Source organism: Formica exsecta, unplaced genomic scaffold (genome assembly GCF_003651465.1).
Source record: "Formica exsecta isolate Colony F162 unplaced genomic scaffold, ASM365146v1 scaffold72, whole genome shotgun sequence".
NCBI lineage: Eukaryota > Metazoa > Arthropoda > Insecta > Hymenoptera > Formicidae > Formica > Formica exsecta.
In genome coordinates, this window is record NW_021853485.1 from 5,809,786 (window position 1) to 5,835,494 (window position 25,709).

General features: G+C 35.9%; 1 protein-coding gene across 3 annotated transcripts in view; it reads right to left on the reverse strand.

Moving 5' to 3' along the window:
* Positions 1–25,709, reverse strand: part of LOC115243376 (nephrin-like) — a 251,510-nt gene that overhangs the window by 100,236 nt on the left and 125,565 nt on the right. For all 3 annotated transcript variants that reach the window (XM_029820317.1, XM_029820316.1, XM_029820318.1), the window contains 2 exons: positions 12,202–12,429; positions 210–361 (listed from right to left, as the gene is read on the reverse strand). In XM_029820317.1, coding sequence (XP_029676177.1) covers positions 210–361; positions 12,202–12,429 — 380 coding nt within the window. The remainder of the gene's footprint in view (positions 1–209; positions 362–12,201; positions 12,430–25,709) is intronic.

Sequence of the window (25,709 nt, forward strand, 5' to 3'; positions counted from 1 at the left end):
AAAGAGTACCTAGATTAGTTTATGTAATAAAGCGGAGTAAAGTTGTGTAATCGAGAGAAAGAAAGAGAAAAAGGGAACGTTTCTCGTATCTCGAAACAGTGGTTAAGTGGGGGGATGCAATTAAGCACGAAGCGGCAGTGCGGTTCGTTCAAGCGCGGCACGTTTTTGCCTCGCGCAACGCAAGGAAGAAGGTTCTTGGCGTCACTCACGTTTTTCTTGAGTCCCTTCAGCTGCTTCGAGGACTTGGACCAGGTCAGGACCGCCGCCGGCTTTGAACCGACGCTCTGACATCTCACATCATACATCTTTCCTGCCGATAGGATCTGGTCCTTCCCCAAAATTTCCACTTTCAGTGGTTTCACTGCAAAAAATCGTTAATACAAATTTAATATTGCTAACATAAATGTAAAAAAAGATAAAATAGTTCATGGCAATAAATGCGCCTGTTTTATATATTAAATATTATAATAATAAAAGAATGTCGCAATTGACTTTTAATTAATAAAACGCTCCAACTTCGCCAAAGAATTTGCAGTTAAGAAAAATTAGGCGCAATAAATTTTATAAATTAAAATTCTTATTTTTTTTATCTTCGTATTCATAATTATGAATAAAAATTCGCTTTACCATCTCAGTAACATGTTTTCATTTACTCTATACTGTCGAGAAAAAACCTGAAAATCTCTCCACTTATATCAATAAGCCACTTTAATATAAAATAATTTGTCGTTTACACAACAAGGATGGCATTTCAATGGCAATCGTACAGTTCGTAAGCATGATTCGCAGAGCGTATAGACGCTCGCTTTTTTGATTTCCACTCCGCTTCGGCCATTACTTCCGTCCCTTTCCGAGAATCCGGCGTTTTTGCAATATGCGGTAGCGCATAACGAGGACGACGCGATCCAGCGAAAGCGGCGAAGGCAAAAAAGAAAAAACGCAGAACGTGAAAAACGCGCAAAAGAAATGCCGGGATAATTAGAATTCAGTCCGTTCGCAAATTTCATGCCGCAAGTTCCTCTTCTCTCTGTCCGGCATTCTCCGCAAAAGTTCCCGACCAGGAGAAAAGGAAGCGTAGATCGATGGCGGCGACGGAAGAAAGAGGGAAGGAAGCGAATAGATCGAGGAAAAAAATGGAATCGAGATGAAAGGGAAGAACAGATCGCGAAAGGAATCGGGCTGAGAGAATAGTCCGTATAATTGAAGCTCGTCATGAAAGCTGCCGAAAACAAAGGCGGCCCGGGGAAAATTGCCGAGTGCGAAATTCCCGACAAAGTTGAGATTTCATTTGCAAATCAAAATTCATGTCGTCAGGTGCGCGGACGACGCGAAGAATTCGACGAGGCTTTTAGTACCTCTCTCCCTATGAACGCGCGAGAACTGTCTTCCTTTCATCACTTTAGTCTCTTCAATATATATCCGTCTATCTCAGCCAACTTTTTGGGTTAACTGCGTTAAAATCTTCTAGTTCTTCAAAAGAACATTTGCGCAAGCGTGAACTATATCGTATTATTAATATAAATTCATACAGAATAGCAGTTATATTCTTTTCAAGTTTATAAGTAAACAAAAATATTAAAAATTGTGCTTTTAACAGAAACTTTAAATCTTTAACGCCGAAATATTTAATGATGAAAGTTTATTAAGAACTGAAAAAATCATTATTCTATTTTCATTAATAATTTCTATTTTCATTAATTTTTAATGCATTTTTTATATACACTATGTATTTTTATTTACTATATATTTTTATGTAATAGTTTTTGAAATTTATTGTAAAACGTTAATTAAAAATTATATGCGTAAATAATATCATGCATTCATACTTTTTCAAATCATATCCTCTTATTAACTTGATAATCCTATCAATTTTGAGAATCTGCAAAGAAAGAGAAATTAATATTATATATCTTTCTATTATCATGTATACTATATATGACTATATGTAATTATAAAAATTTTACATTTTACGTTTTGTATTATAAATAGAGATATTGATTTTGTTATTAATAGATAAAGTTCTTCAAAAATGTAAAATAAATTACATTTTTTATCATTAATTCCATGCGTTTATTGATTCGTTTATTTTCCGTTTTCTTCTCTCTCCGTTCGCACGATTCTTGTGAGTTCCTTTTCACAAACTTATATTTCTAATCAAGCATCCTTTCAGAAATGGAAGCACAAACCCGGAGACTCATCGCTTCCTCGGGCGCTTAAATGAGCCGCTATTATTATTCACGCGCATGGAGTGGCTTTAATCGAGTTACGAAGCAATTCAATAAGGTATGCGTCGTTCGCGCGTTTATCGTATGACTTCTGAAAACAAAGTTCGAAGAGCTATGTCATTTTATCCGTTAGACGCTATGAGAATAACGCCTGAGTGCGTTGCTTAAGGCTTAAGAGGCTCGCAATATGCAGTGAAGATGTTTTGAAATCTAAGATAGGAATTTTTTTATGGAAAATTTCTGACAAGAATTTTTGATAATTTTACTTAATGAAATATAATAAAATAAAATAATATGCTAGCAAAGAAATTTCTTTCTAGCCTCTACCACACACATACATACACACATGTATTATAATTAATGCAAATTTAAAAAATAGAAAAGTTCTCTGTAACTTTGTTTTTAAACCTAAGGTAGAGATTAAGACAGTGATCAGTTTAAAAATTATACTTAAGTTAATTCTCTCCTTTTCTCTTATAAACTTTATATACTTAGTCTAAAGAAAAAGTTAGTTCAACTTTTAGTCACAATCTTATTCCAGCTTTCTCGGTGACTAAAGATCATTAAAGGAAATCAATTTATTCTTCTAAAAATTAACTTTGAATTTGACTTCGATCGAGGTATTGCAAGGGATGAGACAATTTTCTAATAAAAAGGGAACGGAAAATTAAGATTTTTGTACTGAAAATCAAATCAATCTAATATCTGACCTAATAAAGAATTCAAAATAAGATTCAGTATTTCAAACTATGTGAATACATTTTGACGTATTAGACATGACATAGATTAAGCTTTCATGAATAAGATTACTTAAGAGGTTCACAAAAATTTCAAGATAATTTCAAATAATTTTTATCTATCTTTTTTTATACGCTTTTTTTAATCAACATAAAATAGATTATTCCGTGTTTACGGCATTTAAAGTTAAATATGCTCGAAAATTGTATTGATTTCAATTTTAAAACAATTCTCGCAGAGAGCGTAAAGAGGTGAAGAAGAGAAAGTCAAATGGCAAAATCAGGATGGGCCGGAAGGGGCTGGCTGTTAAGTGGCTCGTTCGTAGGTAGGTTAAAGTCGGTTGTTTCGGGAACGATTGAACATTAGGGAGCCGTGCGTCGCAGATCCGTATGCGCTGGTCCCGCGAATCGCCGGCTTAAGTGAAATTTCGCCGAGACTCGCGATACGCGATTCTAAGTGATATTATTGCCATAATTTGGCAAAGCTGCAATGAGCCCCGTATCGTTACGGTCTCGTCGGAACGAGGGAATGGTAATAGACGGGGCGGACCTTCGTTTCTCGCTGGTCTACTTTCGTATTCCGGTTCTTGCAAACGCCTGTAAACGAGGCGACAATGTATATGATCCTCACAGTACGGAAAATACAAGGAAATATACGAAGCGTGCGGCGGAATAACATTTGCCAGGAGAGCCTCTGGATAAACTAATTAATTCCAAAGAGGCGAAGAATCCAACACTGCGGGAGAAACAAATCACCGACGAAATATTAATCCTCTTATGCGCGAAGCGAGAAGATATGTGTTTATTAAACAAATTTTATGTATACAAAATCTCTGTGCAATGCATTCCATATTTTGCGTGTTTTGCATATCATAACTTTTTACTTTGTAATCAATCTTTACACGTATTTCTCTTTATAATCTTTTAATTCTTAACATTGTTTAGAAATCAAAATTTTTATAAAATTAAAACACATTAAAAAATATTTGAAAATTTTTGTCATATTTAAAAGTTAATTTTCAAATTAATGACCCATTTTAGAAAGCTCCATATATATTTTTTTTTCTTCAAAGATAGTGAAATAGATTGTAGATTCTTCAGTGATTGATTATCAGAATGTCACATTGAAAAATGTTGGTAAAGAGATTTGATGTCATAGCATAAAAAAGACAATTCGCGTCGGGTGGAAGGGAAAATTATTAGCTCTCTGTCTCTCTCTCTCTCTCTCTCTGCGGGTTGAGTTATGAGGCACAAGGAGTTACATTCTTGAAGTTCACTCGTCTCCGGAGTGAGCTAAGCCCTTCTTCTTCTACCGTGCTGCCAACGGGAGAGCACTTTCGAGAGTTGTTACGTCATCTGCGACTTCGCGGATTCGAAAGCGCCCTCATTTCGTCGCTGAAATCCGCCACTCACCTGGCTTCGTTACGAGATTACTTTATATCGCGAGTTCGAATTGTCTGTTCAACAAATCGATAGCGCGGTTGTAAAACGAATCCGGAATTGATACGGGACAATCCGTATAAATTACAAACTATATTTACGTACATTTTGTTTACTAATCCATCTTGTAATGCTGTTCATTTTTTTTGCTGTAAAAAACTTGTTTCGCTATCGCATATAACATTTTGTAAATAAGTATTTTAATCAATATAGTATAAGATATATATATATATATATATATATATATATATATATATATATATATATATATATATATATATATATATATATATATATATATATATATATATATATATATATATATATATATATATATATATATATATATATATATATATATATATATATATATATATATATATATATATATATATATATATATATATATATATATATATATATATATATATATATATATATATATATATATATATATATATATATATATATCTTATACTATATTGATTAAAATACTTATTTACAAAATGTTATATGCGATAGCGAAACAAGTTTTTTACAGCAAAAAAAATGAACAGCATTACAAGATGGATTAGTAAACAAAATGTACGTAAATATAGTTTGTAATTTATACGGATTGTCCCGTATCAATTCCGGATTCGTTTTACAACCGCGCTATCGATTTGTTGAACAGACAATTCGAACTCGCGATATAAAGTAATCTCGTAACGAAGCCAGGTGAGTGGCGGATTTCAGCGACGAAATGAGGGCGCTTTCGAATCCGCGAAGTCGCAGATGACGTAACAACTCTCGAAAGTGCTCTCCCGTTGGCAGCACGGTAGAAGAAGAAGGGCTTAGCTCACTCCGGAGACGAGTGAACTTCAAGAATGTAACTCCTTGTGCCTCATAACTCAACCCGCAGAGAGAGAGAGAGAGAGAGACAGAGAGCTAATAATTTTCCCTTCCACCCGACGCGAATTGTCTTTTTTATGCTATGACATCAAATCTCTTTACCAACATTTTTCAATGTGACATTCTGATAATCAATCACTGAAGAATCTACAATCTATTTCACTATCTTTGAAGAAAAAAAAATATATATGGAGCTTTCTAAAATGGGTCATTAATTTGAAAATTAACTTTTAAATATGACAAAAATTTTCAAATATTTTTTAATGTGTTTTAATTTTATAAAATATATATATATATAGAAAAACCAGGAAGATATTTTCTAACAAAGTTAATTCTCAAAAATTCTCTATTTTTATAATTTCTGAATTTTTATTATTCCGTAATTCGATAGCAGAATTGAAATTTTATTGCAATTTGTTTGAAATTAATGAGTTTTGTTTTATAACATCACTTTTTGCTAGAATCCTTTATTTTTGTCAAAGAACCGGAACTCGAAATTTCGCTTACACTTTTGGTATATTATTCCTTTAATCGTTTATAATCGCATCGTAAAAAAGTTTTCCGATTTACAATTATCACCGGTATTATTGCTTGTCCACGAAAAGCAATGACAATGCGATCGGTAAGATCGACCTTAATGAGAAATTTCTTTTAATGTCTAATACTCATTAGATTTCTCTCTCTCTCTCTCTCTCTCTCTTTCTCTCCTCGTTACTACTGGCGAGCATATAATCGCCTAACTATCAAGGGGTGCATCTACTACTTTCGTTAATGCTCGTAACTATAAAAGACTAATGAGCTTCGGGCGCGCAAAGTTTACGCGGGCCGAAGCGGCTTCATTAATTTTCTTACTAATTAACCGGGGACGCCGATCGCAAGAGAGGTACGACGAAGGAGATTTTTGCCGAATGGAATTTCTATGTCGACGGAATGCCCCCGACGGGAGAGAAAGCCGGAGACTTTTCTCGGCTTGTTACTTAACTTGATTATTCTTCTGGAACTCGCGCAGACTACATTCTGTTCGGAATCAAACGCCTCGGTAGAATGAGTCATTAAAAGTTGAACAAGTTCGCGAAGTGATCGCCTCGCTTTTATTCCTCTCGCAATGTGTCGATTTGCAACGTCGTTGAGAGGAAGTTGGTGTAGCGATTTAAAATACATTCGCGATAAATGAAACGTGCTGATGTTATTGTATAAAATCTACCAGTGAGATATATGTATGTATATATATAATAGCATTCTCTCATAATGCTTCTTTCTCCTGCATTAACAACATACAAATGAAGATTTAGCAATATTTATCAGCACAGTCTCTCCATTATATTCATTTAATGTTTATTGTATTTAGTATTAATTTATCATTTATCTTTCAAATTCATTTATGCTCTGCATTTATTGTGCAAAAAGACGCAAATTATTAATGTATTAAAAATATATATTTGCGCAAATGGCATTATAATAAATCTTTCAGTTCCTGCTAAATGGGCTTTTTTGTTTAACTTTGCCGTAGCATTTCATATTTCTGTTTTCGTATATTATCCTGATCGATTTCACGATGGTTGAGCGAATCAGCAGCGGCACTACGGCATCCTGCTGATTCTGCAGGGAAATATATCACAAGATAAACGATGAGTAGAGACAAGATAAAAGAGAGCGCATTGCTAAAAATAATAAAAATTCATAGCGGTATGTTGCTTCAAGATATTATATGAAAAAATATACAATATTTTCCTTCAGCGCGGCGAGTTCTGCTAAGAACTCAATATTCCCCGCTCTTTTGTGCCGCCTTGCTCGAAAGGAACGCGAAACTGCATAAATCGAACCCATAATCGATAATGTCTCATAAATATGTAAAATGGTGTTAACCTGGCCTTAAATAACTGCAAACAAGAAATTTATAATTAATAATCGCGTAAAAAAAGAAAAAAAAATATACATATATATAAACGTAGTTCATAATTATTGTCATTTATATTGTCATATAAATTACTTATTAAAGAATCCGTAATAACAGAATGTGGCAATCCCTTTTGGCACATCCTATATAATTCTTATTTCTAAAAATAAATTTGCCTATCGCATTCTTTTCCAATGTCGTCATTTTCATTATGCGGAGTTATCGAATAACGATTAACGACGACGAACCATTCATGCATAAGTCGAGGTTTTATCTCGACGACGGCATGAAAAATTAATGGAACACATCGCGCGCGGTCCCGAGCTCTCAACGGCAATCCATTTCTCGACACTGGAGTATACGTCGACCTCGTTGTCAACCACGGAAATCGTTTTCGCAAGTCGATCGACTCCCGGGGACCCTTCAATGACTCGTTAGACTTTCGTGCGATCGTACGATTGCGACGGAATATCGGTTCGGTGCGATTATGCAGACAGCGAATTCTAGCGCGCTTCTCCAATTAGCGAGGAATCGAAAAGCGACAAGTTGCAGAGCGAATTTCGATGCAAATTAATTACGACACTCAATCGAGGAAAAACGAAGCAATCATGCTTCAATATTGAATCTAATACTACGTCAATCGAAATCAGTTATCGTAGAGTGACGTTGATATTTATATTCATTCGATTGTAACTGCCAAACTCTTATTTAGAAATATTTAGAAACAGCTAGTCCGTGTTATATTTTTTATTTCAGAAAATTTATATATAAAATGTCTACTTATTATAGAATTTCAATATATAACATAGACATTATCAATAATATATGTTTCTTCGGAAAATATTGATTTAAAATAAAAAAAAAAAAAGAAAATAAAAAGAGAGTGAATGTCTTTGGCAAGAATTTTACTTCTATAACTGTAAAAGATGTGAAAGTATCTCGCTTTTCAATTAATTGAACATCGTGTTCTAAATATTTCACGATCGATACATTCCTGTTTGCGCTCTCAAGCTTTTTAACATTACGCGTAAGTAGCCTCTACGATAATCTATGGCAAGCGGACTCCTTGCATCTTCCGGCTCGTGGCAGTTTCCGGCGATTTAATTTAAACTTGTTTGTCTGGCGTACAAGTTTCTTGTCAGATGAATCTCGAGCGTGCCGATGAGCCGCCACGCCGCTTATACAATTATGAATATTAATTTTCCATCCCAGCGACTGCCATCGAGGCGACATGGAAGAAGAGGGATATTTGACAAGATTTAAAAATATCTACGAAATGTAAAGCAACTGTTCCAATCGCGAGAAATGTGAAATACATGAAGCGGAGGAATTAATTACTCGTTGGCAATTATCGTGCCATAAATTACTCACATTGTTATTACATCACAATTATAATCTATTATACATTACTTGTAGTAAATAGTTTCTCATTATATAAATAAAGTAATAATTTGTGCAAATTAGATTGAAATTTAATCATCAGAATATTGAATGATTTTGTAATTAAGTTTTGGCACAGCAGATTTTGTTAAAAAATTGCACGAAAGTAGATGGCTTCTAGGACAATGGATAGATGCGAAAGATCATATTTCGAAATTTTTTCCCGCACATACATTCCGCGCATACGGCAAGCAATAAATAATTCAACCAGCTTGACGGTTTTCAATTTTTGGAGACGAATATGATATCACATATGAATGGCTGCAATCTGTTTGCGTTTGAGCCTTGTTCGTTCCCAGTCGTCAAATCCAACAGGAATTACTTCGCGCCGATCAATTAAAATGGTCGCCAGTTGTTCTTTGACGAACCATGGATGACCAATTAGTCGATGAAAAAATAGAAGGATTTTTTATTTCGTGCATCGCTCAATTTTTCGAAATCTATTTTTGCGAAACACGGTGAATTCCGATGAAATCTGATAAGCCAGATATGCGTTATCAGATACTCGCATACGAGTTCGTTGCACTGTCGAATGCTCAAATATTTTTCCAATAACTGCGCTAGATCATTATCCTCTTTCACAAAATTTTCTTAATTTTCAATGTTACAAAAGTTACCTTACTAATATATATTATTAAAAAATATAAAGAGATGCACTATCAACTCATCCATAAAAATATCATTAATATTGCTAATATATCCTTAGTACAAAAAGCTCGACCTGATACTCGATACGTAAATGCATAAAAGCACACATAAAGCTTAAAAAGCTTAATAAATTTACTTGCTGAAAGCAATTTATGCCAGCTTATATTTATAATTATGACGATGTATTATAATTTTGCGAGCAAGGAGTCTTCATTATGATTTCCGTGCTCTTCAAAATAATTGCAAACGAATTATTCGCTTCGGATTCATACTTTGTGGCCTAAGGAAATCGCTTGAACCGCAATTTTCCCCGAGTCTCCATCGTTGTTTCCGGATTAGGGAGATGGGCAGAGGGGAGCGGAAAGTATACTACGTATATTTCCTTTCTACCTCTGTTTTTCATGGAGATTAATCGAACGTTGCCGCGTTCGCGGCATGTTGCCTACGCCATGCGTCCGTCGCATTTCGAAGCGATTCCGGAAGTGGCGTTATTAATGACATCGTGGGGTTGATTGCTTTTCGACGAAACCCCTCTTTCTCCTCGAACTTTTCCTCTCTTTCCCCTCTGTATCCCTATTGTAATCGGTGAAAAATGTTTCAATTTCGTCTCGTCCAAAGTCCGCTTTCATTTACGGGTGGGTCGAAAAAAAAAGAGATCCGGACCAGACAAATCGGATCTCGAGCCGGTTAAATATTCGCTATATCCTTTTTGTCGCAAAAAATATTGATACCAATATACGGAACGAGCAGGAAAGATAGAGGACGAGAAAGAGGAGAGAAACAGGCATTGATCGAAAGTATCGTGGCGCGCCGATATTGACGGGCTTTTTGCATATTCATAATGCGGCTATCGTGTTTCGCGAGTATTCGAGAAATTTGGAACATTCTCGGGGAAAATATCCGGCATTTTTTTTTTTGTACTTGCGTAATAGCCGAACGTGCGACCGAGTAATTCAAACAGTCGTTATTTTACGGGCGAGTAAAGAGCCTCTCTGACGCGCGAAAACCGCAATTCCCTTTTGTATTGTATAAAAAAAAGCGCATTGGAATGAAACTTCAATACACTACAATGGCAATTCAGGTATTTTCGTGGACTTGAAAAGCGACGAAAGCTGCATTGTTATAGACGATTATCTAGAGGCATTAATATATTCGTCTTAATTAATTTAATATTTCTTCTCATTCGCACTTTTACTTACGTTTTTCTTGTTCGTAAATGAAGAAGAGATATCTGTCGCCTGAGTAGGCTCTTTTCGAAAAAGAACTCATTTCCGCGAAGAGCGGGTCGACTGAACGCGATGTAGCGCACAATTAGCGTTAATTGAAATGAGCGTACTCACTGTTAAGCTCGATGACAATGGTGGTGGTAGGTGGCTGTGCTAATTGAGTGTTATTCGCTCGGCAGGATAGTTTGGCGTGATGATGCCTTCTTGTGAGAGCCTTCAAAGTCACGTTGCTGATAGTTACGACGTTGATCTCCCCGTTCGGATCATGCGTCTCTCGAATTTCAGTGGATGCATGAATATTCTGGGACTCCAGATACCAAGAGACCTGCGGTCTCGGCTTACCTGCACATATAAAGCAAAATTATAGTTACAAAAGAATAATAAAAAAAAACAAGATGCCTGCATTAAAACCGTAAAGTTTTTACTATTCATGATTTGATTATCTCTAAAAACTAAATATGATATTATAATAAACATAAAAAGTAATGTAAATGGCATAAAAACTTGAAGATATTGTAAAGTATTATAATGTTAAATTAGTACAATATATAAAAAAATTTATATAACTGAAATTTTACTAAATAAAATTTCTTTAAGCGCGATATATTTAATGTTATAATTTAAACAAAAAAATATTCTATTCACGCGCGAAGAAGATCTATCCAAAAAATATATGTATACATATTATTTTTGGAAAATATAACAAGTTGTAAATATTATTTAATTTATATATTAAAGTATATTTCATATTATTATATCTGTTCTAAATTATTTAATCATGTATGTATATATAAAGAGAGTTCCAAAATTATTCATTTATATCAATTATAAATATTAAGGGCACAATTATTTTCCTAGCTGAAGTCGAATAGAGAAGTTTATAAACCTATTTGTGAAGCGCTTCTAAAATCTCTATCAAATGTCAATTAGCACATTCGACAAGCTTTGACGATTGTAACATCGAACCTGGGGCTGAAAAGGATCATTTACGGGTGGGTCGAAAAAAAAAGAGATCCGGACCAGACAAATCGGATCTCGAGCCGGTTAAATATTCGCTATATCCTTTTTGTCGCAAAAAATATTGATACCAATATACGGAACGAGCAGGAAAGATAGAGGACGAGAAAGAGGAGAGAAACAGGCATTGATCGAAAGTATCGTGGCGCGCCGATATTGACGGGCTTTTTGCATATTCATAATGCGGCTATCGTGTTTCGCGAGTATTCGAGAAATTTGGAACATTCTCGGGGAAAATATCCGGCATTTTTTTTTTTGTACTTGCGTAATAGCCGAACGTGCGACCGAGTAATTCAAACAGTCGTTATTTTACGGGCGAGTAAAGAGCCTCTCTGACGCGCGAAAACCGCAATTCCCTTTTGTATTGTATAAAAAAAAGCGCATTGGAATGAAACTTCAATACACTACAATGGCAATTCAGGTATTTTCGTGGACTTGAAAAGCGACGAAAGCTGCATTGTTATAGACGATTATCTAGAGGCATTAATATATTCGTCTTAATTAATTTAATATTTCTTCTCATTCGCACTTTTACTTACGTTTTTCTTGTTCGTAAATGAAGAAGAGATATCTGTCGCCTGAGTAGGCTCTTTTCGAAAAAGAACTCATTTCCGCGAAGAGCGGGTCGACTGAACGCGATGTAGCGCACAATTAGCGTTAATTGAAATGAGCGTACTCACTGTTAAGCTCGATGACAATGGTGGTGGTAGGTGGCTGTGCTAATTGAGTGTTATTCGCTCGGCAGGATAGTTTGGCGTGATGATGCCTTCTTGTGAGAGCCTTCAAAGTCACGTTGCTGATAGTTACGACGTTGATCTCCCCGTTCGGATCATGCGTCTCTCGAATTTCAGTGGATGCATGAATATTCTGGGACTCCAGATACCAAGAGACCTGCGGTCTCGGCTTACCTGCACATATAAAGCAAAATTATAGTTACAAAAGAATAATAAAAAAAAACAAGATGCCTGCATTAAAACCGTAAAGTTTTTACTATTCATGATTTGATTATCTCTAAAAACTAAATATGATATTATAATAAACATAAAAAGTAATGTAAATGGCATAAAAACTTGAAGATATTGTAAAGTATTATAATGTTAAATTAGTACAATATATAAAAAAATTTATATAACTGAAATTTTACTAAATAAAATTTCTTTAAGCGCGATATATTTAATGTTATAATTTAAACAAAAAAATATTCTATTCACGCGCGAAGAAGATCTATCCAAAAAATATATGTATACATATTATTTTTGGAAAATATAACAAGTTGTAAATATTATTTAATTTATATATTAAAGTATATTTCATATTATTATATCTGTTCTAAATTATTTAATCATGTATGTATATATAAAGAGAGTTCCAAAATTATTCATTTATATCAATTATAAATATTAAGGGCACAATTATTTTCCTAGCTGAAGTCGAATAGAGAAGTTTATAAACCTATTTGTGAAGCGCTTCTAAAATCTCTATCAAATGTCAATTAGCACATTCGACAAGCTTTGACGATTGTAACATCGAACCTGGGGCTGAAAAGGATCGGACAGCGGGACGTATCGGAGCTGGCAGGATGACGACGCCTGCCAATTACTCATTACTTCTCCGCCAATGAGCCAGTTGACAGCGAGGGTAATTCGAGTGGCGCGTATCCCGAGGGCCGCGTCGTGGATGTCGCCGTCAATCACGAAAGTGGACGGGCCTCATTCGGCCGAAACAACGGCAGGAAGGCAGGCATTCCACGTCTCCCTCAAGGGACCGCTACCTACCTACCTGTGGCTCACCGCCGCCGACTGTTACGACTAATTATGACAAAAGGAGACCACGAAAGCGTGCACTTCTGGGATAGAACCGCGCCCGTGGCCCGTGCACCAAATGCATTGCAACACGTCGCTCCAATGGCGTTGCGCTAATTTACTGTTGACTAATTAGCAAGGTACACTTGTTGGCCGGGGATGTAAGGAAGCTAGTAAACTATCAGACAGAGACTATAGAGGATTGTCCGTCGCGAGAGAGAGTAGTTGCGAATAGCGATTGTAAACCGTAGAAGCAATAATAAACCAGCTCCGACAATTCAGCAGTCCGGGACTGATTATATAGTTGATGTAAGTTTACGAGATTATTCTCTCCTGCTTATTCAAAATAGATCTCCTTTGAACTTGCACGCTAATATAACTGTCATGTACGCGCAGTAATTTTAGATACTATTCTCTAGCAATTTTTTTTTGAGCAAAAGATTTATCTTTCTTTTTTAATAACTTTTTTTATTTCTTCTCACATTGTATTATATAATTTTAGTAAAATATAATTTTTTTAAATTTTACACTTAAAATTTCAGATGTTAATTTCCGTAATTTAATATACAGATATAACTTGAAAAATGAGGGAGAAACAGTTTGATTGTAAAAATATTCAAAACAACTGTGAGGTTGTAAAACTTGAGAATTCTTGCCCTAAATAATGTTTTCGATTCCAAAAACATTTTGCAGCGGACAGTATCATCGCACAAACAATGGCGTATACTGTATACCATCGAACGCTGCACGATATTAACGGATACCCGTTCCCTAATCAACAGTTATTCTAGATGAACCATCTGTCTATCTAGTTCACAGACAGCTGTCTGTGTTCTAGCTGTCTACATAGATATCTATCCAATCAAAGATACGTCTGTACATTGCGTATACATCTTGCCGAAAGCCGCGATCGTTGACACTGATAGTTAGCTAGAACGGTAATAGTAATTAGATGCAGCTTATTTGCTCGCTTAGAGCTCTACATTAATCCCGAGACTTGTATTTGCATAGAGGCAGCGCCTAGACACGGTGTTAATATCCTGATATAATGCATTTAATCAAAGATTACGACAACTGTTCATTGTTCATTTTCTCTTTTACAAATTTTTTTGATAAAAACAAATGTAAGATATTGAAGATTAAAAGCTTGTCCGCGATTTAGTTTTCAAGACTATAGATAGATAACACATTTTATTACATTTGCATATTGAATTTCGAATGAAGTCTATCTTAATAAAAATTCAACTTGAGATTTGTGTGTCAAATTATCATAAAAAAGAATCGAATTATATTTAATCATATCTAAAAAAAATATTTTATCATATTTAAAAAAAGATTCATAAAAGAAAATTTAACAACTGTCAAATCAAGATGTTTATATAAAACTGTTATGTTTGCGTCATACATTCAAAACTCGCATTTCTACGTGATGCAGAATGCTTAATCTGCATTTACCTGCAATGTTGCAACAACTGCAAATGTTTGTTCTCATACTGTTCTTAATGCGCGAGTGACATGGATTTGCGTATTTTGCGAGACAAGCTTTACTGAAGCATAAAATAATTTATTATAAATGCAGATTATATGAGTAAACATAACTGCCGGAAGTACGAAAAGAAACAAACAGATAATCCTAACACGCGCGTTATAGCGAGACGCGCATTATCTACAATCGCGTTAATTTCTCGAGCACAATGCGCTGAAATCGCATTAATTTCCCGGGCTACACGTTCATTAAACAATAACCAGGAAATGAACAAGAGCCTCCCCCGCTCTCTCCGTCGCAAAATCGAAGTTATCCTGCGCGTTCAGGAAACGCGTCTGTTGCGTGCTGGATGACCCGAGGGAAGCTTCTAATTAATGCGCACATTAATGCTCAAAGTAGTATATATATATATATTTCTCAACATAATAAAAATTTATGTTGTTCCTATAAATTCATAATTTTTTGCATCACGCGCGAGTTTTCATCTTATTTATTGATGGTTTTTCCGTGTACACATCTTTCGTATTATCAATATTATTAATATTATATAACTTGTTACACACATATAACTTATTTATAGCTTTATTAGCTACATGTTATATATATTATTAAAATCCATCAAGATTTCACATAGGTAGAGAAACATAAAAATCATCTGCGCTTGATCGAATTTTTGTTCAAATCCAAAAGTATATTACTTGACAAATTTAATTTGCAAGAAAATTGTAATACCGTGGTTGATATTCAGGAACATCGTCTCATGCGTTTGCGACTTCCTTCTAGTCGCGACATCGACAATTTCGAACCGCCGCGCGATAACCAAGCTCCGTCTCAAAAAGGGGGCGATAATAAGCGTTCATTAAGTTCTATACTATAATTAATCCCGCTACTGTTTCCATTGTTCCCCGCGGGATAATTTCCGCGTCGCCCCGCAGGATACAAATATATTCTGTTAGTGGTATGTCGGAGGGCTTTCCCCCATCCGTTTCCTCTCTTTAGAGCGCTCGTGATCGTACGAATCTCGTGGTCGTAATGTATGAAACACGATGTATACAGCGTGACTATAAATTCTTTTTCAAAAAGGAATATCGAAATATTTATAATAGTATTTCCTGAATTATGTGTGTAACTGAAAATTGAAAGTTTCTCGCGAATTAAATTTTACATTGTGTCAAAACTAGTTTCTTAAATAATTGTTACTCGAACAGAATTTTAATTTAAATAATCTCGCTGCAATGTGACGTGATGTTAGCGCAAATTTAAGACCACTCTTTATATACGACTTTAGGTTGTATTTATGTGTGTCGAACAAAAAAGCGGCACGGTTATTATTACGGTTATTATGACTTCTGTTATGCCGAATCACACGCGCGCTCTCGGAAAAGCTCGCGTATTAAAAGTCTCTGCGAACTAAACTCATTACCGTAACGTACTTACTCTTGTCGCGGTACTTACCGCAGCGTATTTTTATGATGTTACGCCGTTTTAAACACACCGTTATCGCGTAAACACATCGCCGTCCCAGTCCTCCTGCTCTCGTTAAGAAACGTAAAAGAACGATGTACGGTATATTTTTGCATGAATACTTTTATATTGCGAGTATATCCGTTTTCCGGTCGCCGTCTCATTTTACGTTCAGCTCCAGCAATTCCTCCGCCAAACAAATTTCTCGCGTTACCCGTAAGTAATCACGATAAAGGGAAACAATCGTATACGTTAATGCGGATCACAAAGTTCTCGTTATTGCATTGCAAACAGTTATTACATTGCAGATAGTAAAATCGATAAATGAATAATACTATAATGAACCATCAATTTAATAAAATGCTAGCAAAGTTGTAGCGATATTAAATCGCGCCGCTGTGAGCATCGATTAAACTTTAATCGATAACCACGAATTCAATCAAGCCTCAATTTGCACACAGAAAGTAATAAATGCTCTCGAACTCTCGTCAAACTCCTTATATGTATATATCATATAGTTCGATATTCAGATTTTTTTTTTTTATTATTGACGTAAAAAAAACACCCGTATTTTTCGAATAGTGTAAAGACAAAAGAGGTATAATGAAAATGCGCGAAATGTATAGGCACCTTCGGAAATACGAAGAAGGGAATAAAAAAACGTGTCGCGACGCGAAACGAAAAGAATGAAGAACGCGAACAGGGGTGGCGGAGGACGCGGTTATAGCTGCCGGTCGTGTTAAAACAAACATTTCGCCCCTGACTAACGCGCTGTGACGCTGTAAAATTGCATTCGATGCCCAACGCCGACATCGACAATGCAGCTGCAGCGCCAGCAGCAGCAGCAGCAATGGACAGGGGTTAGTCGGGGATGAGGTGGTGGTGGAAATACACGGTGTATTGTGCGGTAACAATACGCGACAGAATGAGCGGTCGCCCTGCTTTTCGAAGAATATATCCACAGCCGAAACGCGCAGTCAGTTTTAAACGCGCGAGGTCGCCAGCTCGCGCTTATGCGACGTATGCAAGTGCTCGAAATACGAGTAGAACCGGGTCAATTATTTTCAACAGCCGCGCCCGAATTGACGAGTACCACGGACGAGTACAAGGGCGACGTGATTGGAGAAGGAAAACACGGAAGTATGCAGGACTTCACGCCACGATGTGAGGTGGATTCTGCAGCGGCAACGAAAGAATCGGTTTTTACGTCGAAAACGTAACTTTTTTTTTCCCCTACGGAGCTTTTATTTATTTAAAACAATTGCGACTGACTGTTTCTGCAAATTGAGTTCTAGAAAAAACGTTATTGTTCGTGTGTAAGATTTGTAAATGAAAGTTTCTCTCAATATTTGTGCGGATACGGAAAAATTTATGTACATACACGTCACATGTTATATTTAAAAAATCAAATACCTCTTACATTTGATGAATATTTGTACTGTGTAACAGACAACTAAATTAAAAATATAAAATTTTATTAACGTAATATGTTCTCTAATCAAATTAAAAAAGTTTAAAAAAGAAATAGAATAAAGTCATAATCACTCAAAAAAGTGGTATTGCAACTACAGCAAAAATTTTCTGGGTGCGCAAAATTAACTGAGGTACATAAATGATTAGCAAATACTGTGATATCGCATATGTTTCGCATTTAATCAATCTAAGTGACAGAGACAGAATTTATATCTGAACTGTTTGTGAAATTTAGAAAGAATGTTTTTCTGTGGCGCCTATCCATGTTAAGGCCAATCATACTTGTTATAAAGTTTGGCTGTGGTACACAGAAAAAATTAGCGGCAAGAAACAAATGAATATATAATCCTCACGTCTAACATATTTGTATAACGCGCTCAATCTATCTAGCTCTTTTAAACAATTTTTCTCAATTTTTCGATGCTGCAGTTATAATTGGCAATTATATTTCTCACAAAGATCGTTTAGCTGTAGTATCGAAACTCATATTTATCCAATGCAGTGATTAACATTTGGCAATGGGACCTAAATTTTCTAGAAGATATTATTAGAATATTGCTGCTATAAATTCTATATGTAACAGACAATATTCTAACAGATACAAAAAATAGCGATAAATTTTTGTTGTGACACCTAGAAATCTACCTATATCAGCAAGACATTTTTTTGAGTGATATATGATGTAATAAATATATGAAATGATAAAAAAATCATACACAGATCACTGTTGAAAATGTATACGGAATATATTCAAATTTGGTGGACGTTTTCTAGTAATCGCACATCATTAGACCTTTATGACAAATTAAATATAAAGTTACAGAATATAAGTTTATGCTAGTTAAGGACAAAGTTTCCTCTCTTATAAAACGTTTGCAGAATGCAAATCTACAAGCATCATCGCGCAGTAGTTTCCTTCAGTGTACTCTCCAAAGTTCTGTTGATATTAGGAATTATAGCCAATGCGTTATGGAGTTTGAATTTCTGCAAGATACACTGCGCGAATTTCTCAGTCCCAACCATTTTCAACCTCAAAGCGGAACGAAAGAAGCATTACCGCTAAGAATCGCAAATATGAAAACACGAATCTCTAACGGAGCTCGAGTTACTGCAAACTTTGCCACTCAAAAGGTCCGTGTAAAATAGAAAATATTAATAGTTAATTTATTTCGTCGTTTCGTATTTCAAGAGCAGAATAATTTCGTGAATAAAACTATTTCTAAGAAATAAAAATCTTTAAAAATGTCAGTAAACTCGACATAATATCGATATTAACTTTCTCTTCATTTTTATATATTTTCTACATTTTTGTCATATACTGATATAATGTCTTAAATATAATATTAAAAATGCGGAATGTAATTATCTTCAAAATTAGGTATGCAAAATAAATTACTGTGTCTTTTATTGGCAGAACTTTGTAATTTTATATTCTTTTTCCTTTGAATAAAACTTTATAAAAATATAGTTTGCTTCAATATATATTGAAGCAAACTATATATTATATTATAAATATAACTTTAGAAATAATTTTTCCCTCGAGTCTTTAAATAGCGATTTTTTGCAGCAGAGATATCTTTTACACAGTCCGCGAGGATTTCGCAGGACTAACAACAAGGACGACGCTATGAACTCGACGAGGTCAGCTCGTACGGGATGGCATGTATTTTGCAGGATTTTATGTCACAATAAAATAAATTAAAACTCATCGCTGCTGCTGTCCTCTCACAAACCAAGAATATTCCATATGATACAGATTGTTTCAAAACTAAAAGATTTAAAGCGCATTTGTAAAAAAGTAATATAAAACAGCAACGTGTTGCTTTAAAAATTTTTAATTATAAAAAAAGTTTAAAATGTAACTAATTAAAATAATAAAATAATTTATCTTCTATTAGAAACTAACAACAAACTAATAATAAAGAATGCAATCACACATTGTTAATCCCAAAGGATTCACCTGTGTTTAATACCAACATGACATGTACATCCGATATCTACATTCAGGATAAAATGAGTGACGAGAATAGCCTTTAACGTCCACCGACACGTGTCGAGTGATACATTTCATTTGTTCCCTAAAACTCTTCATGAAAAATAATATATACCTATCATATATACACGCTTTTGAAACGCCGTGTACAAAGCGGACGGAAAGTTTCGCTTTGCATATGCACAACCCGGTGTACGGTAAACAGAGGGAAGGGCGTCACATCGGATTTTATTCAGCATTGCCGTTCTTCCGAGCTGTCCGCTGCGTTTTGTGTCCGACTCGCTTTGCGCGTTCGTTGCATCCAGGATCCAGTTGCTCGCTCGCGATCTCCGCAGGTTCTCTCTTTGCGTTGCTTGTCGTGCGTGTCGTAAAGTGCCGTTCGGCCCGCTCGAAGTGTCGGAAGTGCATTGTACGAAACGGACGTGTCAGTCCGTTCCGGTTTAGTCATCGACGACGCGAGCGCGAAAAAACAAGAAAGAGAGAGAAAGAGAAAAAACCCGTGTATTTTAGAAATACCAATTTTTATTGTCGCAGGAATGTGATTGATTATATAAAATGCAGTCGTATATTATTCTAGTGATTGTACAATTATATATTGTTTTGTATTCGGATATTTTCATGCGATGTGAAATTGAAGGTAGAGATGTACACGATACCAAGTAATCAATTTGTAAAACAATTATGTTTTCGTAGCATTGTGCGAACGTAACGCGTTTTCTTTCTTTCGGATATCGGTTTTATTTCTGTTTTTCGTACCTTGTCTCTCAGATGCATTTCATTTTGCGGTAACAACAGACAATCTCCCTTTTTATAGTAGCTCAATGTTCACGTCTAAAGATAGTGATATTAAGGAAGACGAAAGACGATTTTTACGTTAGTATATAGGATATTGCACATGGATACTATCTCAACACACCGACTTGTAACCTATGTTGAGGATAATTATGTGAAATGTGTAATAATATGCTCTCATATGGAGATACTTTCTGCACAAAATTGTATTACATAATAGATTCGACACGTGGTAAATTGTTATAATTATAATTATAATTTGTATAATGCATTGTATGAGAGAATAAAAAATATTTTATCCGAATTAAGAAAGAATACAAATTGATTATTTGAGAAATTTATATTTAGTTAATTGTAATTAATCATTAATTTCAATATATCGCGCGTCATGAAAAATAATTAAATCATACTAATAGCACATAATGCAGGCTCTATCTCGATGTTCAGTAAATAACAATGGGGTACAAGATGGCGTATCGTGCTTTACTCCGCGAATTCGTAGATGCTTCAGGTCAGTCATATGTTGCATTCTATTTTATCCCGAGAGAGGACCATCCTCGGGGACAACTACGTAATGATTATTCGGGACGGCGAATAATATCCGGCCGAGCACGAATTCGATGGCGAAAACGAATCGTTATCCGAAAGCTCGGCCACGAGCTACAGAATACGAAGAGCTACGGAAGCTGTATTCGGGCAAGATACACTAATCCCGGCTTCGCATTAATAGGGTCTTTATTTCTCGCTGACGTTGCTACCGTAGTTCAATAAACCAACTACGTGCCAACTTCGTATCGCGCTGTGCTAAATCATATGCCGCGAATAAACCGCGATTACCGAGTTACCTGCAATTCGAAGAACTCGAGCCGTGGATAAAACGATGAGCATCGTTAAAGTTAAAACTAAGTCCTACGACTATTATTATCCCTTCGTTTCCATCAAAACGAAATTTTGTATCAATTGCGCGTTGCCATTGTTACTTTATAAAAATTGTTTTATATATGTTAATTATTCAGGCTTTCATTACAAATTAGTATTATCATTACAGTTATCTACAGTTATCTATTATCTCTTTTTCTTTTATTACATCATTATATTTTTATTATTATTAAAATAATTAGTATACAACCTGTAAACAACGATTTGTTTAAACGCGGAATTAACGGTACACGGTACCGTACAATCAATATCGGCAATATTCTTTTCAAAAGAGAACTTTCACACAAAATACCGCTCTATTGATATCGTCGCTGAAAGCCGTTAATTCTCCGAAACACAGGGAATTAATAACCATTGGAAACATCGCGGGACGGTTATTATTCAGGCGGAATACTTCACGAGCGCGATATAATTTCGTAATGACAATTTTGGTATTCCGCGCGGCGTTCCGCCGCGTTTTATTTCCTTTTATATCGGCCGACGCGATTTCCCCGCATACGGCGTATATTTCGCTCATCGACGCTCGCCCGAAACCCCTCGAATTAAGCCGCGAATATATTCGCATTTCTCTTCGAGTCACCCTCGAACTTTTTCCCTCCTTAGCCTTTATTACGTGCGCAAACTGCCACAGAGGCCAACGATGCATTACGAAAAATTGGCGTATATTATAATATTTCATGACACGGGTCTTAAATACGCGCCGATGATACGCACATCCGGATCTTTTCACGATTTTGCCGGTTCAAGACGAAAAAGATTTTCGTACTGTGTCTGCAAAAAACTATGCGTAATTACCGCGCTCATTGACGCTGGAAGAAAAATAAGCTCACAAAAGTGCAATCTGTAGCTTTTATCCGGGCAAATATTTGCACATGCGTCAGGAATATATATGTGAGCGTATATATATCTTGTTTGGCTATAAATGAACATGATATTAATGTAATGATGTGGCTACACATAGAATAGTTATTTCGTATTTTTAATATAAGATTTGAATCTATACCTTCTTTAACTAACAAAATATATATTTCATGTTATAGATATAAAAATGATGAAAGAAGAAAAATCAATTATGCTCCTAGATAAGAATATTATGAAAAAAAGCAAAAGAAAGAAACAACTTGTGTGCTAAAAATCAGGAAACACAGCTAAGTTTGCGAGGAAGCAACGAGCGGAAAAGCCGTGCAAACAAGTGGTGGTATGGATTTCTCGACGGATGAGAAACACGAGCAATCAGCTGTTCCCGAAAAGATCAGAAGAGCAAAGCAAATGAGTTTTCTTACCAGAAATAGAAAGAAAGAGAAAGAGAGAAAAATTTAATACGAAAAGGGGCGGAAATATAAATGCGCCGAAAGTTCCCTCGCATCTCCTGCCTGAAGTCGCGGCAGCAACCCTATTTACTACTTCGTTTCTCCGTTTCTTTACTGTCGCATCTCGTGTCTCGTCACGAAGCTCTTTCCGCCCCGAAGTCATCTGCTACCTATGCGCGTGCATGAAAAACTTCCGAAGCAAGTCGAGCGAAGCGAGCTCGCTTCGTTCTCATGTGACAAATCACCTGTCCCGAGGAGCCCGTTTCCGCTCGACGCCGAAACGCGGCGAAAGGTGAAATTGCGGCTGCTGCAAAAACGCGTCGCGCTGCGACGACTGGGAAATTATACCGTCTCGTTGAAATTTGTGCCGAGTAATTCGATATTTTTTATGAACAAAAGCTATTTACGTATGTATCGGAACTTTTCATTCATATAATAAAATAAATATCCGTATAAATAAAAAAAAAATTAATAACGAATAGAAATATATTTATATGCAACAATGTAACATTTTCACTGTTAATATTTGGAGTTATAGCAACTAACAATACTGAGATATTTTCTACTAGCACCTTGCTTCTCGCAACTGAATATGGTATCCTGACAAAATCCTCGTTCGCTTCGACGGTGAAAAAACGTTTCGCAATGAAAGCTAAATGAACCGCGCGCAATCTCCCAGGAATCCTCAACGAGGCGCAACAATAGGGACGTAATAATAAATAAGAAGCGCATGAAAACGCAACAATAGAAGCGTAATAATAAATAGGACGAGATAGAAAGACGCGAGTGAGCCAGAACGTGCAATAATTTCAAATCATTGACATGCTGTATGAAATGTGAAATACGAATGCAATCGTCTATCCTTGAAATTTTTGAAGAATATCGCTACCGACTTTTTAAATATTAAAACACGTATATATCGACGCTTTTTGCTTATATGTAACGCTAGATTATAATAATCTCAAGATGAAAATTATTTTTATTTTGAATTATAAGAATTGAAAATCAAGAGAATTTCTACGATTGAAAATTGAGAAATTAGTATTCAAAAAGGAACGAGTATATTATTGACTCTCGATGATTTCATTTTTCAAGAGTTTTTCTCGAGGTACGTACCAGAATACATAAAAGTATCAGTTTATATATATTCGAATTGATATCGCTGGATTCTTGGATTACAGGTGCCTAATGAGTATTTCAATACAGACAGCCGGCGCCGACATCGAGCCAAGCTATTAATTATTTATCTACCATTTGTTGAAATTCAATAATATCGATGCACGATGTACTTTGTCCGCGACGTGCCGTGGTAATCTGGCTGGCGGAAAGCATCGAAACATTCTCGGGAAATGAAACTTAGTTCGAAACAATTCGCAATCCCGCGATGGAATTGCGCGAGAGAAGAGGGAGATTGGTGGCTCGTGTTAAACTGGAAATAGTGGCTCGGCAATGTTAGCGGAGATTGGCACGGATCCAACGGATTCATCGTGCTCTGCACAACGACGACGAAATCCGAAGTCAACTGTACGTTAATCTTCTGCCAGCGCGCTTTTCATTTTCATCCCGCTCTGCTTTCGAGCCTTCCAAGGAAGTTCATTCTCGCCCCGCCATCGACTGTTTCGTATTTTTATTAAAGATCAAATCTTTTCATCGTCATGGGATGCTCATCAAGATTTCAGAAAATCTGACAGAACATGTTACGTTTAATTTTTCTTTTTTTTGAAAGACCTATATTAGTCGAGATAATAATTAAACGGTTGATCAAATGCTTTTAAAAATATGTTGATAAATAAGGATGCCTAGTATCGTTGAAAGCTAGATGCATCTATAAATTTCTGAGTCGAATTTGGCGAATTTTCAAGAAGTTGATTACACAACAACGTGACGAACTGCGAGGTCATTTCCGTCCTCTTCTCCTTGATTTTTCTTGGATACCAAAACTTCTCATCTCTTCCTACATTAACCATTTCCGTAAAACGTTAATATAGAAAGAAATAAAAGTGTTCTTACTCCGTTATCTTATCAGACTTTTGTCAAGAGGGCGGAAAAAACGCATCGTTCTCCGAAATTTTCACGTGATATATTTCAAGTAAGAAATGTCGGGAAGAATTCTCCTTTTCTAATTCTTTAAGGTCCAGTTCTTTTGCTCTAAAGTTACCCCATTTTTAAATTTTTATTAGGACGACGGAGTTGTGCTAATCGTAAGTAAGTAGTTTTAAAGCTAATTTCAGAATAAAGATTTTGCTAAATGAAGTTATTACAGATATACAAGAAAATTTATAATCTAGGTATAATAATTTGAAATTAAAAGAATCATGTTTTTTTTTAAGGAATAAGGATTTGATATTGAAAAGAAATTAAAGGCGTAGAGTCATTGCGGGGGAGGGCTTCGACCGCGATAATTTATTTCCGACGACGACGGAAGCGAGCGCACGATTCCTGGTGGGTGCATTGGAACGATGGTAGTTTCGGAGGATGGAAATTGGCGTAGATCCAGGATGGATTCGGCCGTCGCGCGAGGCGACACGACGCCCAGCGTCGTCGTCGTCGTCGTCGTCGTTTCGGTGCCTACGAGAAAAAGCGGGCGAACTCTCTTTTAAGCTCCCTCCGTTCTTACCAGTCTCGCGATCTATCTCCCGCTCCTGCTCGCGGCATCCTTTTCGAGTGCGTTGTGTCGAGGACCCTAAATGGAATTGGCGTCGCGCCCGTGAATACGTCCCGCGCCTCTTCGACGAGATGGGATTTTTCGTTTCTGCACGCATAATGTACGTTTACACCTTCACGTCGTTTTCTCGAATGATTCGCGCGCCGATAGTTTGCTCGCGAAGCGATTTTCAAAAGCTCTTCAATCAAGAATCTGACGCCAAAAAGACTGATCGATACAAACCATCCTCAAATATGTAAAAACCACAGACTTCTATATGTATAT